General features: G+C 38.0%; 1 protein-coding gene across 1 annotated transcript; it reads right to left on the bottom strand.

Annotated features, from left to right (window-relative positions):
- Positions 1–1,306: 1,306 nt before the first annotated feature.
- Positions 1,307–17,525, bottom strand: rab5c (RAB5C, member RAS oncogene family). The gene is made up of 6 exons (XM_084744953.1): positions 17,371–17,525; positions 8,030–8,384; positions 5,123–5,274; positions 4,808–4,930; positions 4,620–4,713; positions 1,307–2,600 (listed from the first exon to the last, which is right to left on the bottom strand). The coding sequence occupies exons 2-6, from the start codon at positions 8,193–8,195 to the stop codon at positions 2,473–2,475; spliced, it is 663 nt and encodes a 220-aa protein (XP_084601079.1). The 5' UTR covers positions 8,196–8,384; positions 17,371–17,525; the 3' UTR covers positions 1,307–2,472.
- Between the last annotated feature and the right edge of the window lie 2,343 nt (positions 17,526–19,868).

The raw sequence follows: 19,868 nt of genomic DNA, 5'->3' as shown, positions 1-19,868 counted from the left end.
AAAACTAAAAGTAAGTTAGATTCAATTAATTAATGCATTTGGCTGCTGCAGTTCATGTGTCCTCTAGTGGCCACACTCATGAATTGCAACACATGAGACGTTAGTGCATATGTAACACCAAACTCACTTCCGGTTGTGATTTTTTCAAAATAATGCGATACTTTGACGCACCCTGAAAACTATCAAATATCATAAAATTACCGTGCTTATTAATTTTTAGTGGTTGCCGTTAGACTCCAACTCCAGCTCTACGTTCTAAAAGAGGAATAAAATGTTCCTTTTGATTATTAATATTTTTTAGACGTTTTACACAATGAATGCATTAATAATGTTCATTTTGTTGTCAAACAATATGAAGTCCCAAACCGTGTAATGGATTCCAATAAAAAACCTTGCAATGAACATCACCTTACTTACCAGTAGACAGAATATTGTAACCACTTGCTGTCTCTACGTTTTCATATGATCTCCATGGGAACCAGCATAGCAAGTGCACCTGAACGCAACACGTCTCGTCTGTAGTGACGATTATGGGTAATGTAGTTTGTAGTATTAAAAACATATTCACTGATGACTGTTTTCACTCTGGTGAAGCCTAAGTATAATTAAAAATTATTTTTTAAATTTTAATATTTAGATTTTATATTTTCTGAACTCTGAGCGAGGATGGTTTAAATAAACCATCATCAAAAGCAAACGTTCCACCCTTAGCTGTCACTAGCGATAAAATGGTGTTAATATTGGAATTAAAATATTTGTGACCCACCAAACATCTATGACAGCTAAATGCACTAAGTAGCACCTTCTTTAAGCCACTTTTTTGTACAAATTTGTATGAACAGATATTATATTTCTAAGAACAAAACTACATTTCTTCTGTTTATGTACATTTTTGTTGTATTTATTTCACATTTGGTTTGGCAAAGTACTTTCCTGTTATTGTTACTTTCACACTTGCTTTGGCAATGTAGATTTCTGTTTCCAATCCAAATAAAGCCTTTCTTAAAGGAACTGAAAATAGTTGGATAAGGTGAAATGATTAACCAGTCATACAGGAAAAGATACCTTCCCCTTGTTTATTGGTAAAATTACACTTTTTTTTGCTTCTTGTTTCTCTACCCATGACCCCACCCCTCCCCATGATCCCCCACTGAGCAGCAGTGGCTGCTGTGCAGGTACTGTTGTGCTAAGTTGTTGATGCCAAAACAGGATGACACCGCTGTTGAAAGCAACCCCTCCCTGATATGAAGAGTAAAAACAAAGAGAAAGGAAAACAAAAAAAAGAAAGGAAGCTGACGATAACATCTCAATTCACAAAGATGATGAGACAGAACCAGTGCATTTAATACCATAGATCTTCAGAAAAAAAATTAAGACATTAAAAAAAAAATCCATCACAAAATAATTAAGGTTAACGAAACATCATGTAGAGATTGGGAAGATATTGTTTTGACAATAACTACTGATTGATTATAAACTTGAAAAGTCTGATACAAATACAGCAATGTTGTCAATACACAGTTGTGATTTTGGTCAACAAAACAAATCTTGCTTTATGTATTTGTCATTGTACACTGATGATTCAAAACATTACATTAATGCTAAAATTACTCATGGGTGACAATGTTAATAAAGTACTATTTACTGTATATGGTTTGATAACATAGACGGATGATTGTAAAACCTCAAAGTTTTAGGCTTTAAAATCATACTGAACAGCCTGTGTCAAAAGAAGTAATAATAATAATAGTGATAACAATACCAATGTAATAATTCAATCTACACAGCTCTATCAAGAAGGAAATATCTGTCCATTCCCGTTCTCCTGTTACGAACCTTCACTCTTCATCTTTTCCAGGAGGCTGACCAGGAAGAAGACAGAAAAGTGAAGGACTGCTGCATGCACCCGGGCTGGAGTTTTGACAGTGTCAGAAGACCACGGTGGAAATGCTTTAGAAATTTAAGGTGCATGGGAAAGCGGGGGGGAGGGGGGGGCAGAAGAGAAAGGACAGGGCTGATGAGCCTGTTCCTGCTGCATTATTTTTTTTTTCCTCTACACAAATACAGAAACAAAGGTGAGCAAGATGGCCCTATTAAGCGCCATTGGTAATGACTGATCTTTTTTTTTTTTCCTTCTTCCATGAATGGGACGTTTTTTTTTTTTTTCTTCCCCTAAGGTGACGTCAAGTGTCCATCATCAATAGAGAGGTCATGGATTGGCAAAGTCCTGGGGTTAAAACATGATTCTGTAAATAAGCTTGTGGTTGATTTCTTGGTCTCTTGGTCTGGCAGTTTACTGGCCAGTGGACTCATTTGCCAAACAGTTTATTGGTGCCGTGTTGCTCTGAGGGTAGGTTGGTCCGACCGTGGTTTGGTTTGACCAATGGGACATTGTTTGACAGCTGGCTAATATCTGGTCTGGTTGATCGAAGCTGTAGATTGGTTGGATCAGCTGACTCGTTGTTGTGTTACTTAGTTCCCGCCCCCACAGCACTGGCTGCTTCTGCCCTGTGGCGCAGCTTCCTGCAGGTCCACGCCGCCTCTGGCTCGTCCTCCGGCGCCCGCTCCACCCTGAGGCTCGTTCTTAGGAAGCTTCTTGGCTGTTTTAAATCAGGAGGACAATGTATTAATTTCTGCACCACAACATTAAGGCTGCAAGAAATGACGTTTTTAATTACTGATTATTCTGACAGTTTTCTAAATTGTTTTATCTGTAGGACATTAGAAAATAGTGAAAACCGTTTTCTCAAGCTCAAGGTGACATCATTAAATGTTTTGTTTCATTTGACCAACTCTCCAACACCTCAAATTATTTATTTTAATGTGATACAAGTCAAGTTTAATCATAAAAGAGTTATCTCAGGGCACTTTTCATACAGAAGAGGTCTAGAACACTCTTTAAAATATTATTACCAATAGTTCCCACCAAGAACCATTAAACGATTGCCATTTTTGACTTTAACTAATCAATTCATTGATTTCAGCATAGTTAATTGTCACAAGATTAATCCGCAGCTATTTTCATTTAAAGCTCAGGTGGAGGCTTTTTTTGTGCTTACTGGGCAAAACTACAATAATAATCTTTCTGCATATTGTAATTCAAATAGTGCGAGAGGAAACTAGATTTCTGCACCTCCTCTTGGCTCTGCTTTCAGGCTTTAAAAAATCTTTGTCCAGTCGAGACGTTCTGTCCTGTCACAGGTCATTTCGGAGCGAGGGCGTTCCTACTGGCAGTTATACACAAGCATGTCCCTTCAGATGGTAAAAGCCTGATTCAGTGGCATAAAATCCTGCAACTTCTCATACATTTCCAAAATCTCCTTTGCCTACAAAAGTGTTTAGTACAAAACACGTGTGAACACGTCCTGACCCCACATGGAGTTTTGGGTTCTGAATGTTCGATGCTGTGGCACTTGTATTAATGAACGGCAGAGACAGAATTAATGTGAACTGCATTACACATTGATCATTGAACACAACTCACAGCCCTGGGTATCTAAGGCCTTCGTTCCCCTGAGTGTAGACTGAGCTTGTCCAATTGCATTTTCCATGTCATTAGAGGACAGTGTGACAGTTCAATAGTATAGCGCTGGGCTCCAGGAGAAATCAGAGTCTCTGCTGTTTCTTGTCCGTCATTGAGTTGCTGAAGCAGTCGAACTGATGTCTGACAGCCTTGAAGCTGCCTCTGAAGTCTGCAGCAATTTGCCCTGGGGCCACGAAATGCTCGAGGGTCGTCTTTGAGAAGACGAGTCATATCAAGTGGGACCGGGGTCTTGGTGACGCTCACACCGTGGAGAGTGGGCAACAAACTCCAGCTGCTGTTTGAAATTTTGAGTTTGGTGAGAGAGGCTTAGTGGAGTGATACGAGGCAGCAGAGAGAGAGGCTGAAGGTTTTGCCTTGTGCACGTTCAAACCGCCTACTGCAGCTTTCTTTCTAGTAGAAAGAAAGTAGTACTGGTTGATTCTATTGGAGAAAGGAAGTAGTTCCCAGGTAGTTCTACCATAGAAAGAAAACAGTTCCTACATGAAACTGCTCTCAAAAAGTTCTGTGGATTATCTTGAGTAACCAGGTCATGATTTCAGGAAAGATTCAAGATTTCAAATGTATTTTTTGGTGATTTGAGCACCACAAGCCGAGTGCCATCTGGTCCCATTACATTCGACAGAAGGCAGATGTCTCTCGATATCTCCAAAACTCGGCAACTCAGACCAAAACAATCCAGATGGATAAATAGTTCATATGTATTTTTGATTTTGAGGTGAACTGTCCCTTTAATTTTGTAACTTTTAAATAAAAAACATTCTCTGGTTTGTGCTTATAAAATGTGAGGGTTTGCTGTTGTTAAAGTGAATTTCTTTGGGTTAAATATTTTATTTTGTTAAGAATCTGAAGATGCCACCTTGAGTTCTGGGAAATGATACTATTTTATAAAATTATATTTTTAATTATTTCTCAACATTTATAGAGAAAATTATTAACTGAATAATCAATGATGTGCAGCTTAATGGTTAGTTGCGAGAGTTAAATGAACCGATTATCAGTAAAAATGTAGATGTATTTTCTGGTAATCGACTAATCGATTAACAGACTAAATGTTGTAGCTGTGAGGAGAACTTACCTATAGCCATAAAAATCTCATTGACATTCATAGCAGTCTTAGCTGAAGTCTCCATGAAGAGCAAACTGTTGTCATCTGCATATGCTTGTGCTTCCTGAAGAAGGAAACAACACGGGAACAGCTTGTATGAATTCACTGAAGAATTTTACTGTAAACTTCAGCGTCGGACTGTTAAAATTCCTCGTTACCTGGAAGTCTACAGCTCTCTTGTTGGCCAGATCTGCTTTGTTTCCTGCCAGTGCAATGACAATATTGGGGCTGGCTTGTCGCTGCAGCTCCTTCACCCAGTTCTTTGCACGTGTGAATGTATCCTTAAAAGAAAAAAAAAAAAGCAGAATCATAAGACGCAGGAGTTTTAAAGTTTAAATCCCTGATACAGGTGTTGCATGTTAAAAGAGCAAAGGTCTCTTAAAGTGAGAAATCATCAACCCAAGTCTTGAGTCATCAAACAAATGACACAAGACTGTCTCGGCCAGCGTCTTGTCACAGTCCATCGAACTTACTGTGTTGGTGATGTCGTAGACCACGATGGCGGCCTGGGCTCCCCTGTAGTACATGGGCGCCAAGCTGTGATACCGTTCCTGTCCTGCAGTGTCCCAGATCTCAAACTTGACTGTTGTATCATCCAAACATACTGTCTGTGTGAGGAAGGCAGCTGGAAAGATATGAATACATGTTAGACTGAAACTGAAAGAAAATCACAGACTTGTTATCAGCAGGGCTGGAGCTGAGTATTTAATCTTCAAATGTAGGTATTAATACTATAAAAAGACAAAACGGAAGATTTAAACATTGAATTTGGGAGGGTGCGGTGCTACACCGACCAGACTGCAACATTATCCAGCATTAGTGCAGCTGAAAATACACAAAGGAGAAAAATGATCAGGTTTACAGTAAGAACATACTGCAGCACACAAAGAGCAGGTACAAGTGCATACAACCCGCTTACTCAGCCGACTGTCACATGACAGAGGAAACTGAACACTGAACACTTTAAAGCCCTGTAATCTTTGACCAGGCGTCCAGCTGACCACAAGTTCAGTAGAATAAAAAAACATGCTGACTCGTTTTGAGTCTTTGCTGGGTGTAAGCACCGAGCATCCTGTCTGTTCATCCTAAAGTCGTATTACTCATGAGGTATTAGGAAATGTGGAAATGGAAACGTTAAAACAAAAAAGAAATGACACAAAAGGAAACTGTCACTAGTTATTGTCTTCATGGCATTTAATCAGGTAGTTAACCTGCCACACATTCACTAGTTCATGCTCCCCTCCCCTGTGATTATTTGCTGTTTTTTCTGTTTTACATCAATGTAAGGCTCTCAAAAGCATCAAACCTTTTCAATACCACGTGTTTAGAAACATTTCAACAAACATTTCACAGCATCAAAAGTACCAAAGCTATTAAAAAACTTCAGGTCAGACATTATTGTTCTGAAAATTGGCTCACAGTATAGCAAAACCAGTATGCAGGTTATTAATTTACAAAAAAAAAAAAGTAAGTATTCTATTTTATTAGTTTTTGCAGGCCTTTTTCTTCCCTTTTCCCCACTGCATCATAAGAAGTGTTGAGTATCATATTTTATACTGGTATTGCACTGAAGTTTAAAATTGAATTTATCACTTTACATAACCAAAATATGTGACTGTGGTTTGCTGTCTGCTCGCCACGCTCTCTCCAACATCTCAGAGTTGAAATTTCTTTATATTTCCTTTGGATTTGTGGCGTTATTAAAACCTCCATAAATATTCTTTCCGATAGTTTTGAGTTAGTTGTTTCATGTAAATTTTTGAAAATGTTCCCACACACACACACACAAATACGCATGATTGTTATTATTTTATTACTGCTGATATCCATCAGTTATGTTCAGTTTCCTGTTCCTGCTCGCACGTTAATGTTGCTGTAACATTTTGTTTTATCTCTGTTTAAGTATTTTGCATCTTGATTGTGCCGTGGCAATACTTTATTTTGTTATGGTCACACCAATAAAGCCTCTTTGAATCTGAGTAAACATTTTATCAGTGGATTTACATCTTGAATAGATCTCTTTTTTTAAAAAAATCTAAGACCATAATGTGATGAAATTTTACTTCCAAATTATTTTATTTATTAGTAGTTTAGGTGGTGTTTAATCTGGGGCTGCAATGTCTATAAAATGTCAGAAAAAATATTTAAAAAACTTTCTCAAAGTTTAAGGTGATGTCCTTAAATGTCTTGTTTTGTCAGACTGAAACTCAAAGATATTCAGATAAATATGACAAAAAAACAAAGAGAGAAAAGTAGGGAATTTCCATATCTAAATGAAACAGCATTTTCAGCATTTTTTTTTTTCAAAATAGTTTCATGGATTAATAAATTTTTTTCCCTCTTGGCAAGTGAGTTGCTAGATGTACTAGCCCAGCATGGTGTTTAACTTTCCCCCGATCAAGCAGGGAATACTTATAGCCGAGGCCTGCATTAATGTCCTCATTAGTTATTCAGCATTACTTTTTAAATTTACCTACAAACCCACAGATTGACACTGAGTGCAGAGGCTGTGGGAGGCCTGTGGGAAATATGCGAGTGAAGTTAATGAAATAATGAGCAACAAGCGGACTCTCAGACATCAGCAGCTCCAGTGGAAACCTGTCACTGTTGTTTTTCCAGCTGGATTGAGGGAGGATTTGCATTTCACATCCCAGTTAAAAGTTTACTCGTGCAGCCCTCAGGCTGTAGTGGCCACCATGTAGGAAAAACAACACGTTTAAGCTTCCCACTTTGCAAAATGTCAAAGTCACAGACACATGATCATATTCTTGCTATGAAGTGTAACAATACTCTTTGATCAGCTTCACTGATCTACAGGAGGTCCAGGAAACCTGCATTGTTGTCTCAATTCCTTCCCGTTTCCAGTAACCTCGCTCCTCTGCTGCTGAAGAGCTGGCATTTACACAGGACTATCTAAAATCATTTTCTGTCCGTTTTCACCTCCAAAAGTATTAAGAAATGTAATTTGTTTCTGCAAAATCAATACACTCTGCCCACCATGTGTGAGGAGACTAGTGGCTCATGGGAGAGTCAGGTGATCGGCTGCAAAGAACTGGTTCTGCCACTCCTTCTGCACAGGCTCTGACAACAGAAAAGATTAAGACAGACGAGCAAGCAGCTCCTCTGTACTGGCAAGGACTTGTTTTCTTCTGCTCCAGCATTCATGGTATATCCACTAACATGTTTAAAAAATTTTGAGTGAGAGCACATGAGGAAAATATAGATTCTAGACATGATGCATGGGATGAAAACTGTAGCAGTTGTGTAATAATTCAGTTATTACTCTATAAAAGAAGTTTTGAATAATTTCATTGATCATATCCTTTTAAATATCATGCATGAGCAGAAATGACTCCGGGAATCAAACACAAACTCCTCACCTCCGATGGTGCTCTCCTGGTACTCGTGAAACTGGCCTTTGACAAAGCGCAGCACCAAGCTGGACTTTCCCACCGCCGACTCCCCCAGCAGCACCAGCTTAAACTGGCAGATCTTGTTGCTCGCCGCTGTGCCGTTGGTCCGCGCTGGTCCGCCTCGCCCTGCCATGGCGCAGTGTTGAAGATCGGGAGAAAGAAGGCTGAAGGGTGGAAGAAGAGGGAGGACGTCTGGTCGACTCCGGGCCTGGGCTCGGTGCAGGGGCCGGTGAGGGCTGGGTGAGGCTGAGCTAGACGGGGGGGCACGTTCAGTTCAGGCAGGCAGATGAGCCAGAGGAAGAGGAGACCTCACCAGTGGGAGCTGGAGAACAAAACACATTCAGCGTGTTAAGCTTTACTACAGGGTTTATTTTAAAACAACCACGTTACCTACTTAATGTCACAGTCAGTGAAAACCTGACGAACTGTTTATGAATCAAGTAAAATATAGTTTAACTGTAAAATATATAAGCACTAAAGCTTTTGTTTTTACATTGTTGACACATAAACCTGCATCACACTGGCGCTGGGCCTTCAGATAGAGAGTATATTATTTAACCATGTTTAGTATAAACAAACTCCGTCTTATTTGAAACTATGTCCTCTGTCACGCTCCCACAGGTTGTCCCCACAGTGCGTTTTTTGACATCACTATACACCGCAGAATGAAACTCTTACTTTTGCTTTACCTCAGCATAATTGCTTAAAGGAACGTACAGAATAAATAAATATATATCAAAATAAACATGGTATAAAAATACATAGCTATACAAATAAAATGATATGGATCAGGAGAATCGATGATGCGAGTGTACAGAGCAGCGGTGCAACTAACATTTTTACCTCCACTGTCAATTAATGTATTAATTATTTTCTCAAATAATTGACTAGCTGGTCCATAAAATGTCCAAACATGGTGAAAAATGTTGATCAGTGTTTCGCAAAGCCTAAGGTGATGTCCTCAAATGTCCTGTTTTGTCCACAACCCAAAGATAATCTTCAGAAACCAGATATTATTTACATTATTATTACATACTGTACATTTGAGATGCTTAAAATCAGAGAATTTGCATAATTTTTTCTTTAAAAAAGGACTCAAAAGAATTAACGTATTATCAAAATAGTTCATGATTAATTTGACAGCTTACAAATAATTAATTATTGGAAATTTTTGCAGAAGTGGCACAGAGGCAGGTTAAACAAATATAAAACCAACAATGCAGAAATGAAAACATATGTAAACCACAGAAATTAGCATAAAGCTTTGCCCTAACACCCTCCCCAAGGAAGTTCAACACGTTCTGAGTCATCTCTAAACCGTTGTCAAGCTACAATTTCAAGCAATTACTAAACAGAGTTAAGATCTTTGTGGTGACACCAAAACCAGATAATAAACTCAATATGTTAAAATAGTATTAATCAACAATTCAGACAATCAACAGATTGACTTAGAAAATTAAAAATTTCATTCAGCCTTATTTGGCTCAAATAAGCTTAACAACAGCGTAACAAGACGTCAAAATAAGCCAATGATTTACTGTCTTTCCTCTAGCCTGCTTTGCGTATCTGAAACCTTGCCTAATCTTTTTTCAGTTGGCTGATACATGTGAGGTCAGCCAGCTTCTGCTTGGTCAAAGGACAGGAAACACAACTCAGCTCAAAGCAGGAAGTGAAGATTGCAGAACACGGTTTACTGCTGAGCACATTAAAACTTGGGATAGCCTCAGCTGTGTCGCCACTTCGTGCAGAAATACAATGTACCACTGAAGAAAAGCAGGAGGTTTGACTGTTCCTGGGCGAGAGGAGAAATGTCAAGAATGAGGAAAACTGAAGTGAAGGCGTCACTGCTGATGGTCTGCAGAGTTTGGCTGTGCTTGCCTTTTTCTCTGCTCGTTACTGAGCCAGACTTAAGCTTCAGCATGTGACAAGAGATCATGGCTCTGTCCATAAAATATTCAGAACTGGCATGTTTCATTTGACAGTGCACCAGCCACCCTGCATATGTTCGTTATATGAACTAAATTCTGCTGTGCAGGTCTACGTCTCGGCTGCCATTATGCTGTGCAGCATTAGTTTAATTTTAGACATCAGAGAGCATCATTGCATATAAAAACATACCAGTACCTTTACTGTTTTCTCAAGTGTAAAAATAAGTTGGCTTACATAACAGTGACTTTATTGCATGTGCTATGATTTAAGAAATAGTCTAACTTCAGCAGGCTACCAAATCTATTTACTTTTGACAGGCCTATAGATTTTAGGTAGGGCTTCAAATGGCTGTCTTCTTATTTCATGACATCATTTCACCTAGTCTTTCTTTTTATTAAATCAACTTTTTTTTAATGAATATAACTCGTCAGTTGTGTCAACATCATGTAATTTGTGGTTCTGTTAGCTTGCTGCTAGACCGTCCTATTAAAACACCCCTGTGTGTGAGTGTAGAGGAAATGTTTTGAACAACTAAATACAAACAAATATGGATTGGCACAGAGTATTTTGTCAGATATAAACTGAAGCCTGACCATTGTATCAGTTGATTGATATTATCAGCCCAATATAGGCTTATCACAGCTGTACTGGTCTGTAATGGTATCAGAATACATTTCACAGCATATGCGCCTAAACTAAGCTGTTGTTTTTTTTTTTTACAGAACATATAGCAGATGGTTTTTGTTATCTTTGTAAGCAGCATCGTCTGTATAATTGCCCCCTTTTTTTTTAAATTCAGGTTTAATATATACATATATTTTGCTCTATTCATGTTTTTCTAATTTCTAATTATTATATATTTATTATATTACATTTATTATTTATAAAAATCAAGTGTTGTTGGGCCCCAATAAAAACATGTTAAGAATTTTGGAATTGATTACATCTATGTTTATTCAAAAGATTTTGACTTTTGGATTTCACAACACCCTAGACTTACTGGAAATGTTTGAATCACACAAATCAGAAACAATCCTATGCCACTACTGGAATCCAAATAGTATAATAATAACATGCTTATATTTGTGCAGCTTAAATTTTATCTATAACTGTGCAGAAATACCACCGTTTAATCAGACTGAAATGACATGCAAAAAATAGCTGCACCGCATTCAAATGTTAATTTAAAATTTGAATGTCAACATCATGAACGAAGAGTCAAACTATTAGGTACTACAGCCCTAATTTTATGAGGGGTGCATGGAAGCACACCTGCGTCCAACAGCAGCAGTGCACTAAAGGTCTCATTGGATCCTTTGACTTGTGGACAGACATAATCACAAGGCGTGAAAGAGCAGAAGGAATCCTTCACAGCGGGAGCGAAGTTGGACGAGGAATAAAGGCACCCTGTTTGTTCACTGGGTTGAAGTTGATCTGCGCTCATTTGATTGCAAGCAGCAGAGCTGAGCTCTCACCTGTTCATATTCGTCGCTAGAAAGAGCAAAGAGAAGGCGGGGATGATGGACCAGGTTTGTAGAAACTGACATACAAAACACCTCGACTCACAAAAACAAAAATTTCTTTTCTTGAACAGAAGATGTGCAATAGAATTCAATTCTAGGAATGATTAGCTTTAGTTTAATTAGACAAAATACAGGCCTATAAAGTCACGCATGTATGTTTTCTTTTGCAAAGCTTTCATCACACATTGACAATTTTACAAGACAAAATTTTGCTGGCTCGGTGCTACTGATTTGGAAGTTTTGGACAGTTAGGTAACATTCCTCTACCAACAACAGGCCTTAGGAAAGGGGTTTGTTAAGCACAGTTACTTTTCATTGTGTCTACTTTTCTCCATTTTGGCCAGCAGCAAAATACTAAGCCACTCACAGTGAAGGAAGGTTTTAAAGACATACAGAGCAGCCCACAGGAGGCAACACAGATTAAGTGCTGTGGGTTGAAGTTTTTTGAAAGCAACAGGTTCTGCAGAATACAACAACTGATAGGAACAGTTATTGTATTAAATTGTACTGATTGATGATGTAGTTTTAACTGCTAAGTGCCAAAAGAGTAACATCTATGCCAGTGCACAGACTATCATGTAAAAGGTAGAAGTGACTGTTGCAATCAGAGGTTCTCTGTTGCACTGAGACAGACCTGCACACATCTCAAGCAGCCTGCGACGAATGCTTTGATGGCATCCCTAATGGGCTCCGAAGACCTCCACAGGGAAGTGGGTCAGAGAGAGAGACAGTGGGACATGGGTCAGAGAAAGGGGGAGGAGAAAAGGCAGGAAGAGGGAGCAAACCGGAGGGAGAGCCTGTGAAATATTCATCGTGGCCTCCTGTATGCTCTGCTGCCAGCATGATATCCATGCACTTAACAGGGATTGCAGTGCACTGATCACCTAAATAAAATTAAATACCTGTGTTGATACAAAGAACTCATTTAAGGCAGCGTTCTTCAAATTCAAAACCTGAAAAAATTAGTTAACATTCCTACAAATAATTGCTGCTCACCCTGAAACAGTCAAATGATTCCCTTCTTTCTGTGTTGTGTTGTCACATGTAAGCTGCCAAAATACAATTTTATATGAGCTGTGGTAATGCTCATTAATGACAGCAATAAAGTCATAAAATGCTTCTCAGAAACATTAACATTCATGTTCAAACATTCCTTGTGCTGCAAACTTCAGCAAAATGATTAGATCTGAGCTCCTGTGAACAGTTTTCAAGAATGTTTTTAAGACTTCAGGTTTCAGAGGAAAAAAAAAATCATATTATATTTTGTTAGTGCTTTATATGATACCTTGTGCAGTGTCAGTCTGACATTGTTTGGATTCTTCTCTTCATCCTCAGCATGAACAAAACATGGAAGACTCATTTTGGAAATAATTAAATAAAAAAGAAAAGATGCATGATAAATATGGATATCAGTATATGGGATTTTTGCTGCTATCTAATATGCAGATATTTTCTAACATATTGTGGCCGATGTTGATACCGATATATGCACTTATTTTCATTGAACATTAACTTTCTCCTGTAGTGGAATTAACATATCATTATGCCTACTCTTATCTACGCCTGTTATGAAAGATTATTTATTTTAATTGCTGATTAATCATTAAACTAATTAAATATTTGAGAAGCTAGAATCAGAGAATTGTGACTCTTTTATACAAAATTACCAAACCAATTAATCGATTATGAAAATAGCTGGCAATTAATATAAATAATCAATTAACTGTTGCAGCTGTACTCTTATTACGGAAGAATGATGCAGACATCAAATACATTAAAATAAAACCGGGCAATAACCCATCCAATTCAAGCTCTTCAAAAAAACCTCCACACCGCAGACATACTTGAGCTGTGTTTGCAAAGTTAAAGCATCATCTTGTCGGCCTGTCATATCAGCAGAAACGTTCATGTGGGACTGATATGATCTTTCTTTTTAAAGCCTTTGTCAGCCAATACCGATGGCGTGCCGATATTATGCATCCCTAGCGGTAATTTTCACCACTGCAGTCCACACGATTTAAGTTTTATTACAGGATAAGTTCTTCACAAGGAAGTTGGCTACTGATTACAGAAAACCATGTAGTTAGCAGTACACTTAACAGTCTGCCAACATATAATGACTGCAAAAATCTTGAGTCAGTTCCATTTTCCATTTAAGTAATAGTCCAACGATCTCTGTGGTTGGTGCCACCATACTAGTTTCAGGAAAACAAGCAGGGACTTGTGATGCTGAAGTGTTGAAGGGTGGAGTCCTGGAAGAACAGGTGGTGTCTGATATGGGGGGGTGCATCATCATTCTCCTTTTGTCTATAATGCCAAAAGGTCTCTTCTTGGAAGTGGCAAATTTCCATGAAGAGTGAAACCACGTGTTCAAGAACTACACATATATTTGGAAAAAAAGGCATATGCAACACAACAAAGACACCAGAGCAGAAGAATCCTAGAGATTTCTAATGAAACAGGAAAAGCTCTTGATCCAAGGTATGTCCTGCTAGAGTTCAGGTTTCTAATTAAGAATGGCTTTGGGAATAGTGACAGGGAAACTGGTGACATAACTCAGGAAAAGCAAACAGGATACTCATCACCAGCAGTCAGCGTGGCCAATAGGAAACCACACGCACTTCCTTTTCTCGTGACTTCTGTGTGAAAAGCTCAGTGCCCCAAAAGAGGAATATAATGTAGTTATCCACAAGTCCAACAAAAAATCTGCACCACCCTGTCAAATCACAGTCAAAAATTCAGAACTAAAAAGTCAGTTACCAACTGAGATATAAATGTACAACAGCAGTTCTTTAACTATCAAGTTACATAATTGCTCAGTCACCAGATGAGATTACTACAATATAGGCTGAGTCTTGCGCAGTTTTTCCTGTCTAAAGATGGCACGTGAAAAGACAAGAGGAAGACTTTCTCTTGCGAATTCTTCCTTTATGCATGAAAATCTCAAAGCAAATACCGGTTTCCATACTAGCTGCAATGAAAATAAAATCCTTTCTGCACCTCTCAGCTCATCAAGCCACATAAAACACTCTGTCTCTTTTGCTAGAAGTTTTCTGTAAGTGATCAAAACAAAAGCTTCACAATCTGCTCCTTTCTGCAGATATAAAATAATTTAAGTTGGGGCACAGGTGTTGGAAAGTTGAGCACTCAATTCATGATACACCTCAGCTACCTGCAGCTTTAAACAGTGCTGAGACACAACCTGAGCAAGAAAAGTGAGGGTTATGCTCAAAAACCCCAAACATAGGTGTTACATACACTGACAGAGGACAAACTAACAGTCCTTCTATCAGGGCTGGTTGGTAAAGATGTATAACCGCTTTCAAAGGACAAGGTCCATGCGCCATAAACATAACAAGAGTCTGAGCAAGTAATTGTCCCTTCTCTGTCCCAACAGTACAAATTCCATTTCCCCTATTAAGTCATAAAAATGAGCTACAAAGATGCACATGTGAATATATTTTCTTTTAAATGCAACTTCAGGAGACGCATGTCACATGCATACACATAATAACGTAAACAATGTAAAGTTTGAAGCAAACACTAAAAATTACCACTGTGTGAAAGGGGGAAAAAAAAATCATACTGCGATTATTTTGACAGATATTGTATGTGTGATAAGATTAATGATTACTAATTTTTGCATCACAATCTTCATTTTCAGTGGAAAAGGAGAATGTTAAAATCTAACTGATGTGACATTTGTTGGAGTCTGCAGCAAACAAACATGTTTTCTTACATCTGGAGAATAAGATGTGTAGGACAAACTCAAGAGTCTGTTACAAATCATCTCAACAATGTAAACTGTCTGAATTACAACACAAACGCTGTCAGCAGAAATGACAGGTTTATGACACTTAATGTTAGCTGATAGTTCCTGGCCAGGGAGTGAAAAACCCTACTTACTATCTGAGATGAGTTCCTAAATTAAAGCTTCAAGGCAAACTTGTGAACTGAAGTATGAATTTCACATTGCAACCACAAGAACAATACATTAGAGAGATTAAAAAAACGCAAATGACCATTTACACTTTACACTTGATGAAAAGAGGTGGCTTAACAGTTAAACATTTATTGGCTTCTAGCTGGCACAAGTCCAGGAAAGATAGCAATGTTCTACCCAACAAATACATGCTACCAGTGTCATCAACGGTGGTAGAAGAAGTATTCGGACCCTTTACTTTAGTGAAGTACTAATACCACACGATGAAAATACTGACCCCAATCAGTGTTTTATATATAGTGTTGGGCAGTTTAATCTACAGCAACACATTAGTTTGTACCATCACTGTACCGTGAGAACCCAATATCTAGAATACCCAATGTTGTCTTCTCCTGGTTTTAAACGTTCCATTACAGTAAAGCAATGTCTTTTTCTGAACTTAACAGATGCTGAAGCTGTTCTATTATTTGTCTTTACCTACTTAGTCACTATATCAACATTACTCATTATTATTTATCCAAATATTGGGTTAATATTTTATAAAAGCTCCAACAGTCATGCCTACAATAATATCACAATATCAACAATGATTAATCAACTACTCATTATTAATTTTTTTTTTTTTTTTTTTTTTAAATAAAGAACAGCTTAAATATGAATATTTTCTACTTTCTTTACTCCTGTCTGACAGTACACTGAGTACCTTTGGGTTTTGGGCAAAACAAGACATTAGCGGACGTGATCTTGGACTTTAGAATACACCAATCAACATTTTCTGATATTTTCTGGACTAACTAACTAACTTCACATCCTTACTCCAAATGTGTGCAGCTGCAGCATTTTATTTTGCTTTTTGGTTGTATGTCATTGTTTTCATTGGTCAGTATGTGATCAGATAACCTTATTGGCTTTTTAAAATGCAGATGAAAGCTTTAGATTTTAATTCACACTGTACTTAGCACTCTACAATAATTTTAAAAGCAGACTAAGTAGATTACATTTTGCAGTGCATACTTAAGTATGAGTGAAAGTACTGACTTGAAAATCGATTCATATAAGAACAAGGACCCAATAAACTACCTAATGACTGTCATTTGAGTATTTGTAATTAGTTTCTTCCACCCCTGCTCATTTTATCACCTTAGCTGCGTCCACCCCTTGAAGTGCCCAACATGTCGTCTGTCACAACCTACATGATCAATAATTATCGATATAGACCAATATAAGACTTCACTAGGGTGATAGGTTTTTCAGATATATCGCCCAGGCCTTGAACGTCAGTTTAAAAAAGGGCGACCGCCATCAATAACTCAGATAACACAACACTGACCAGAAACGTTCAGGCTAGTTGAGGCGAGCAGTTTGCCAACTTGCTAACTTAGCTAACGTCAGCTATTGACATTATCATTTACCTAGCTAGCATTAGCACTAGCTTGCTAGCGTGAATCGTCGACAAAAACTACAGTTACTGGTAACCTAAGTCCATGAAAGGGAAACTTGAATTCTGATAGCGTTAGCAAGGTTAGCAACCACAGCCAAGTGTCGAAAACGTCAATAGAGAACTTTCCTTTTCCTCGGCCCCACGTCGTCAGCTGTTTGACATTTGACAAACTCGCCGACTCGGACTTGTTATTGTGTCTGCTGCGGACAAAAACACAATGTCATATGCCTCTCAGCAATGTTCGTGCCAGGGCATTTGGGACATTTTATGTAGTCTCACGGGGCTAGAAGCTCGTAGCCTGTCTCGAGCCAGTCTGATGGACATTTCGACTGAACTCAGACTTGTCTGATCGGTTGACAAAATTTGACAGAGGGTATCCAAATACGGTTATTAGCTGGCCGACACCGGACCAGCATGCGTTCAGCATTCCTGTTCCCCACCATCTTCTATAATGTCAAGTTGTTTGACTTACAATACTTTTTCTTCTTTCGCTGGTCTCATCGGCAGCAGCGGCGGCGGCGGCTGTCTTCTTCTTCTTCTCCTTCTTCTTCTTCTTCTTCTTCTTCTTCTTCTTCTTCTTCTTCTTGGGCTCTGGCCTTCCCTTCCGGTTAGCAATTTTTCCGGGAACGTCCCACTTTTTGTCAGAGGCTGACTGACCAATGACAGCAGCCGGCTGCACAAGAAGAAACCACTGTCTGCAGAACAGAGGAGGTGTGCAGGACCACAGGCTTAATTTAAATATACCCACTGATCTAAAATTAAAAATAAAATATGCATAACACATAAAAAAAAACTTCTGAACACTTTTTAAACTTAGATTTTATTTCTGTTTGAACAACTTATACATTCATACTTACAATTTTCCTGCTGTATTTTTATTTTTACAGCTGCATCTATATTGTTTATAGACAGAATTGAGTAGTAATGAATTACATGTAATCCATGTAATCGAGATTAAGTAATCAGATTACAAAAATTGGCAACAGCCTTTATATAATTATATTTGAGAAAAATGTAATTACATTTTAGTTTCATGAAATACTTGATTACATTTTTACTTATGTCTTTAAAGGGATAGTTCACGCCCTCAAAAAAAACAGTGTTGCAGAATCTCTGCCTCCATACTGCTTGTCTGTCATAATCTGAATCTCCTAAAGTCCCGACATGCCGTTTGTACACTGTCACACCATGCACCCCCAGTTCAGTGTGCATGTACTGTACAAGTGAACGTGGCTCCAAGCTAAGGATCTACAGTGAAGATTCAGGCTGAAAAAATGGTGTACATTTTTTTTTAAGTCGACATGGCATATTGGGGCTTTAGGAGACTTGGGTTACACCTGACGAGCAGTATGGAGGCATTTTATATCTTAACTCTGTTGTTTTTTTACATTTGAAAACTGGTCACCATTCCCTTCCATTGGTTGGGAAATTCTGCAAAACTGTGTTCCTGTGAAACTACAGCAGTATTTCGAACAAAGGTACACGTTATAAAAAGATGATTACAAAAATACGAAAGTAAAAGAAAAGGGGAATTTATGTAAATGCACAGAGGTAAGTTGATTTGAATGTATGATTCAGAATGTGTAGGAGGATTCAGATCACTTCACTGCATAGTGATGGCAGGGCTCCACTTGTTAATAAACATATATTTTTGGAGTCTGAAGGAGTACATTATTTGTTCCATCTGGTAAACTTCCCACACCTTGTCTCAGTCCACATATTATGTTGGTGGGTTCAGGTTTCAAACTGATGTTTAACAGTTTTAAGCAGACATACAGTATCTTAAATAAAGTATGGCAGAGTCCTCTTCTTCAAAACTCAGATCCATTTTCAGTTGTTTCTCACCCACCAGTTTCTTCAGTTAAGTTATATTTGTCATTCCTGGGCGCCTGCAGTCTTGTTGTGTTTGTTACTGATAAAGATTCATTTACACATTTATATGTACTTGCTGGTTGTTCTTTGCAGCTAGACAGTGTTGATCAGTGGCAGCATGTAACTAAGTACATTTACTCAAATACTGTACTTAAGTATACACTGGAGGTACTTGTATATCGGCTCAGTATATTTCTTTAAGGCTACTTTAGGTTATACATACAACATTTCAGAGGGAAATAATGGACTTTTTACTCCACTACATTTTTTGACAGCTTTAGTTACTTGTTACTTTACAAAACATGATTTTTGCTCAAAAAACATATGGAAATGTCTTATTGAAATGATTACACATAAAATTAATTAACTATTTTGACACTCATTTAAGTAATTTTTCATGTAAGAACATTTCATCATGGTTCCAGCTCAGTAATTTTTAATTTATTTGTAATAATTTTGAGGTGTTGACTGTTGGTTGGACAAAACAAACTGTGACACTGAAACTATTTTAAACATTTTTTTTTAACAAACAAAACGATCAGTCAGTTAATGGAGAAAATAATCAGCAGAATAATCTGCGGTGGTGGTCCTATACAAAATAACAAAACAGTAAAATCTTGCTCTTACATTAATGCATGAGGAATAATAATCTACAGATATAATAGAGTTACAGGGGCAATTTTTCTGCAGTGAGTACTTTTATTTCCCTGATGTTTTTATTTAAGTTACATTTTCAGTGCAGGGATTTTACAATAATGGAGTATTTTTACAGCAGAGGATGTGAATACTTCCTCCACCACTGGAGATGATGAACATCCAGAGAAAAGAGATCAGACTGAAGGAGGAATCTGTAACTCATTTTAATAAATCGATTACAGGAAAAACATTTCCAAAAAATAACAACAGCTAATGGAACCATGTTTTGGGCCTGAGAAACAGTCATACCAGCAAAATGACACAACGAAGCATGCAGCCTGAACACGTAGATAATACTGCGATAATGTAGCATCAGACTATCATCATGAGCGTTATGATCCAGAGGATGGTTTCGCCTGATATTCAAATCCTGTTCCTGATCTTCAAAGCAATAATTTGTCT

This window comes from Lutjanus erythropterus, chromosome 19, assembly GCF_056507025.1.
Source record: "Lutjanus erythropterus isolate fLutEry1 chromosome 19, fLutEry1.hap2, whole genome shotgun sequence".
In the NCBI taxonomy this organism is placed as follows: Eukaryota; Metazoa; Chordata; class Actinopteri; order Lutjaniformes; family Lutjanidae; genus Lutjanus; species Lutjanus erythropterus.
Note: the sequence above shows the minus strand (reverse complement) of the source record. Positions and strands in the feature narration are given on the sequence as shown.

Excerpts from the sequence above, each read along its gene's own strand:
- rab5c (XM_084744953.1), bottom strand. The coding sequence starts at position 8,195 with ATGGCAGGGCGAGGCGGACCAGCGCGGACCAACGGCACAGCGGCGAGC. Across the intron at positions 5,275-8,029 it reads CCAGGAGAGCACCATCGGAG|CTGCCTTCCTCACACAGACA; the intron begins GTGAGGAGTTTG and ends ATATCTTTCCAG. Across the intron at positions 4,714-4,807 it reads AGAGAGCTGTAGACTTCCAG|GAAGCACAAGCATATGCAGA; the intron begins GTAACGAGGAAT and ends TTCCTTCTTCAG.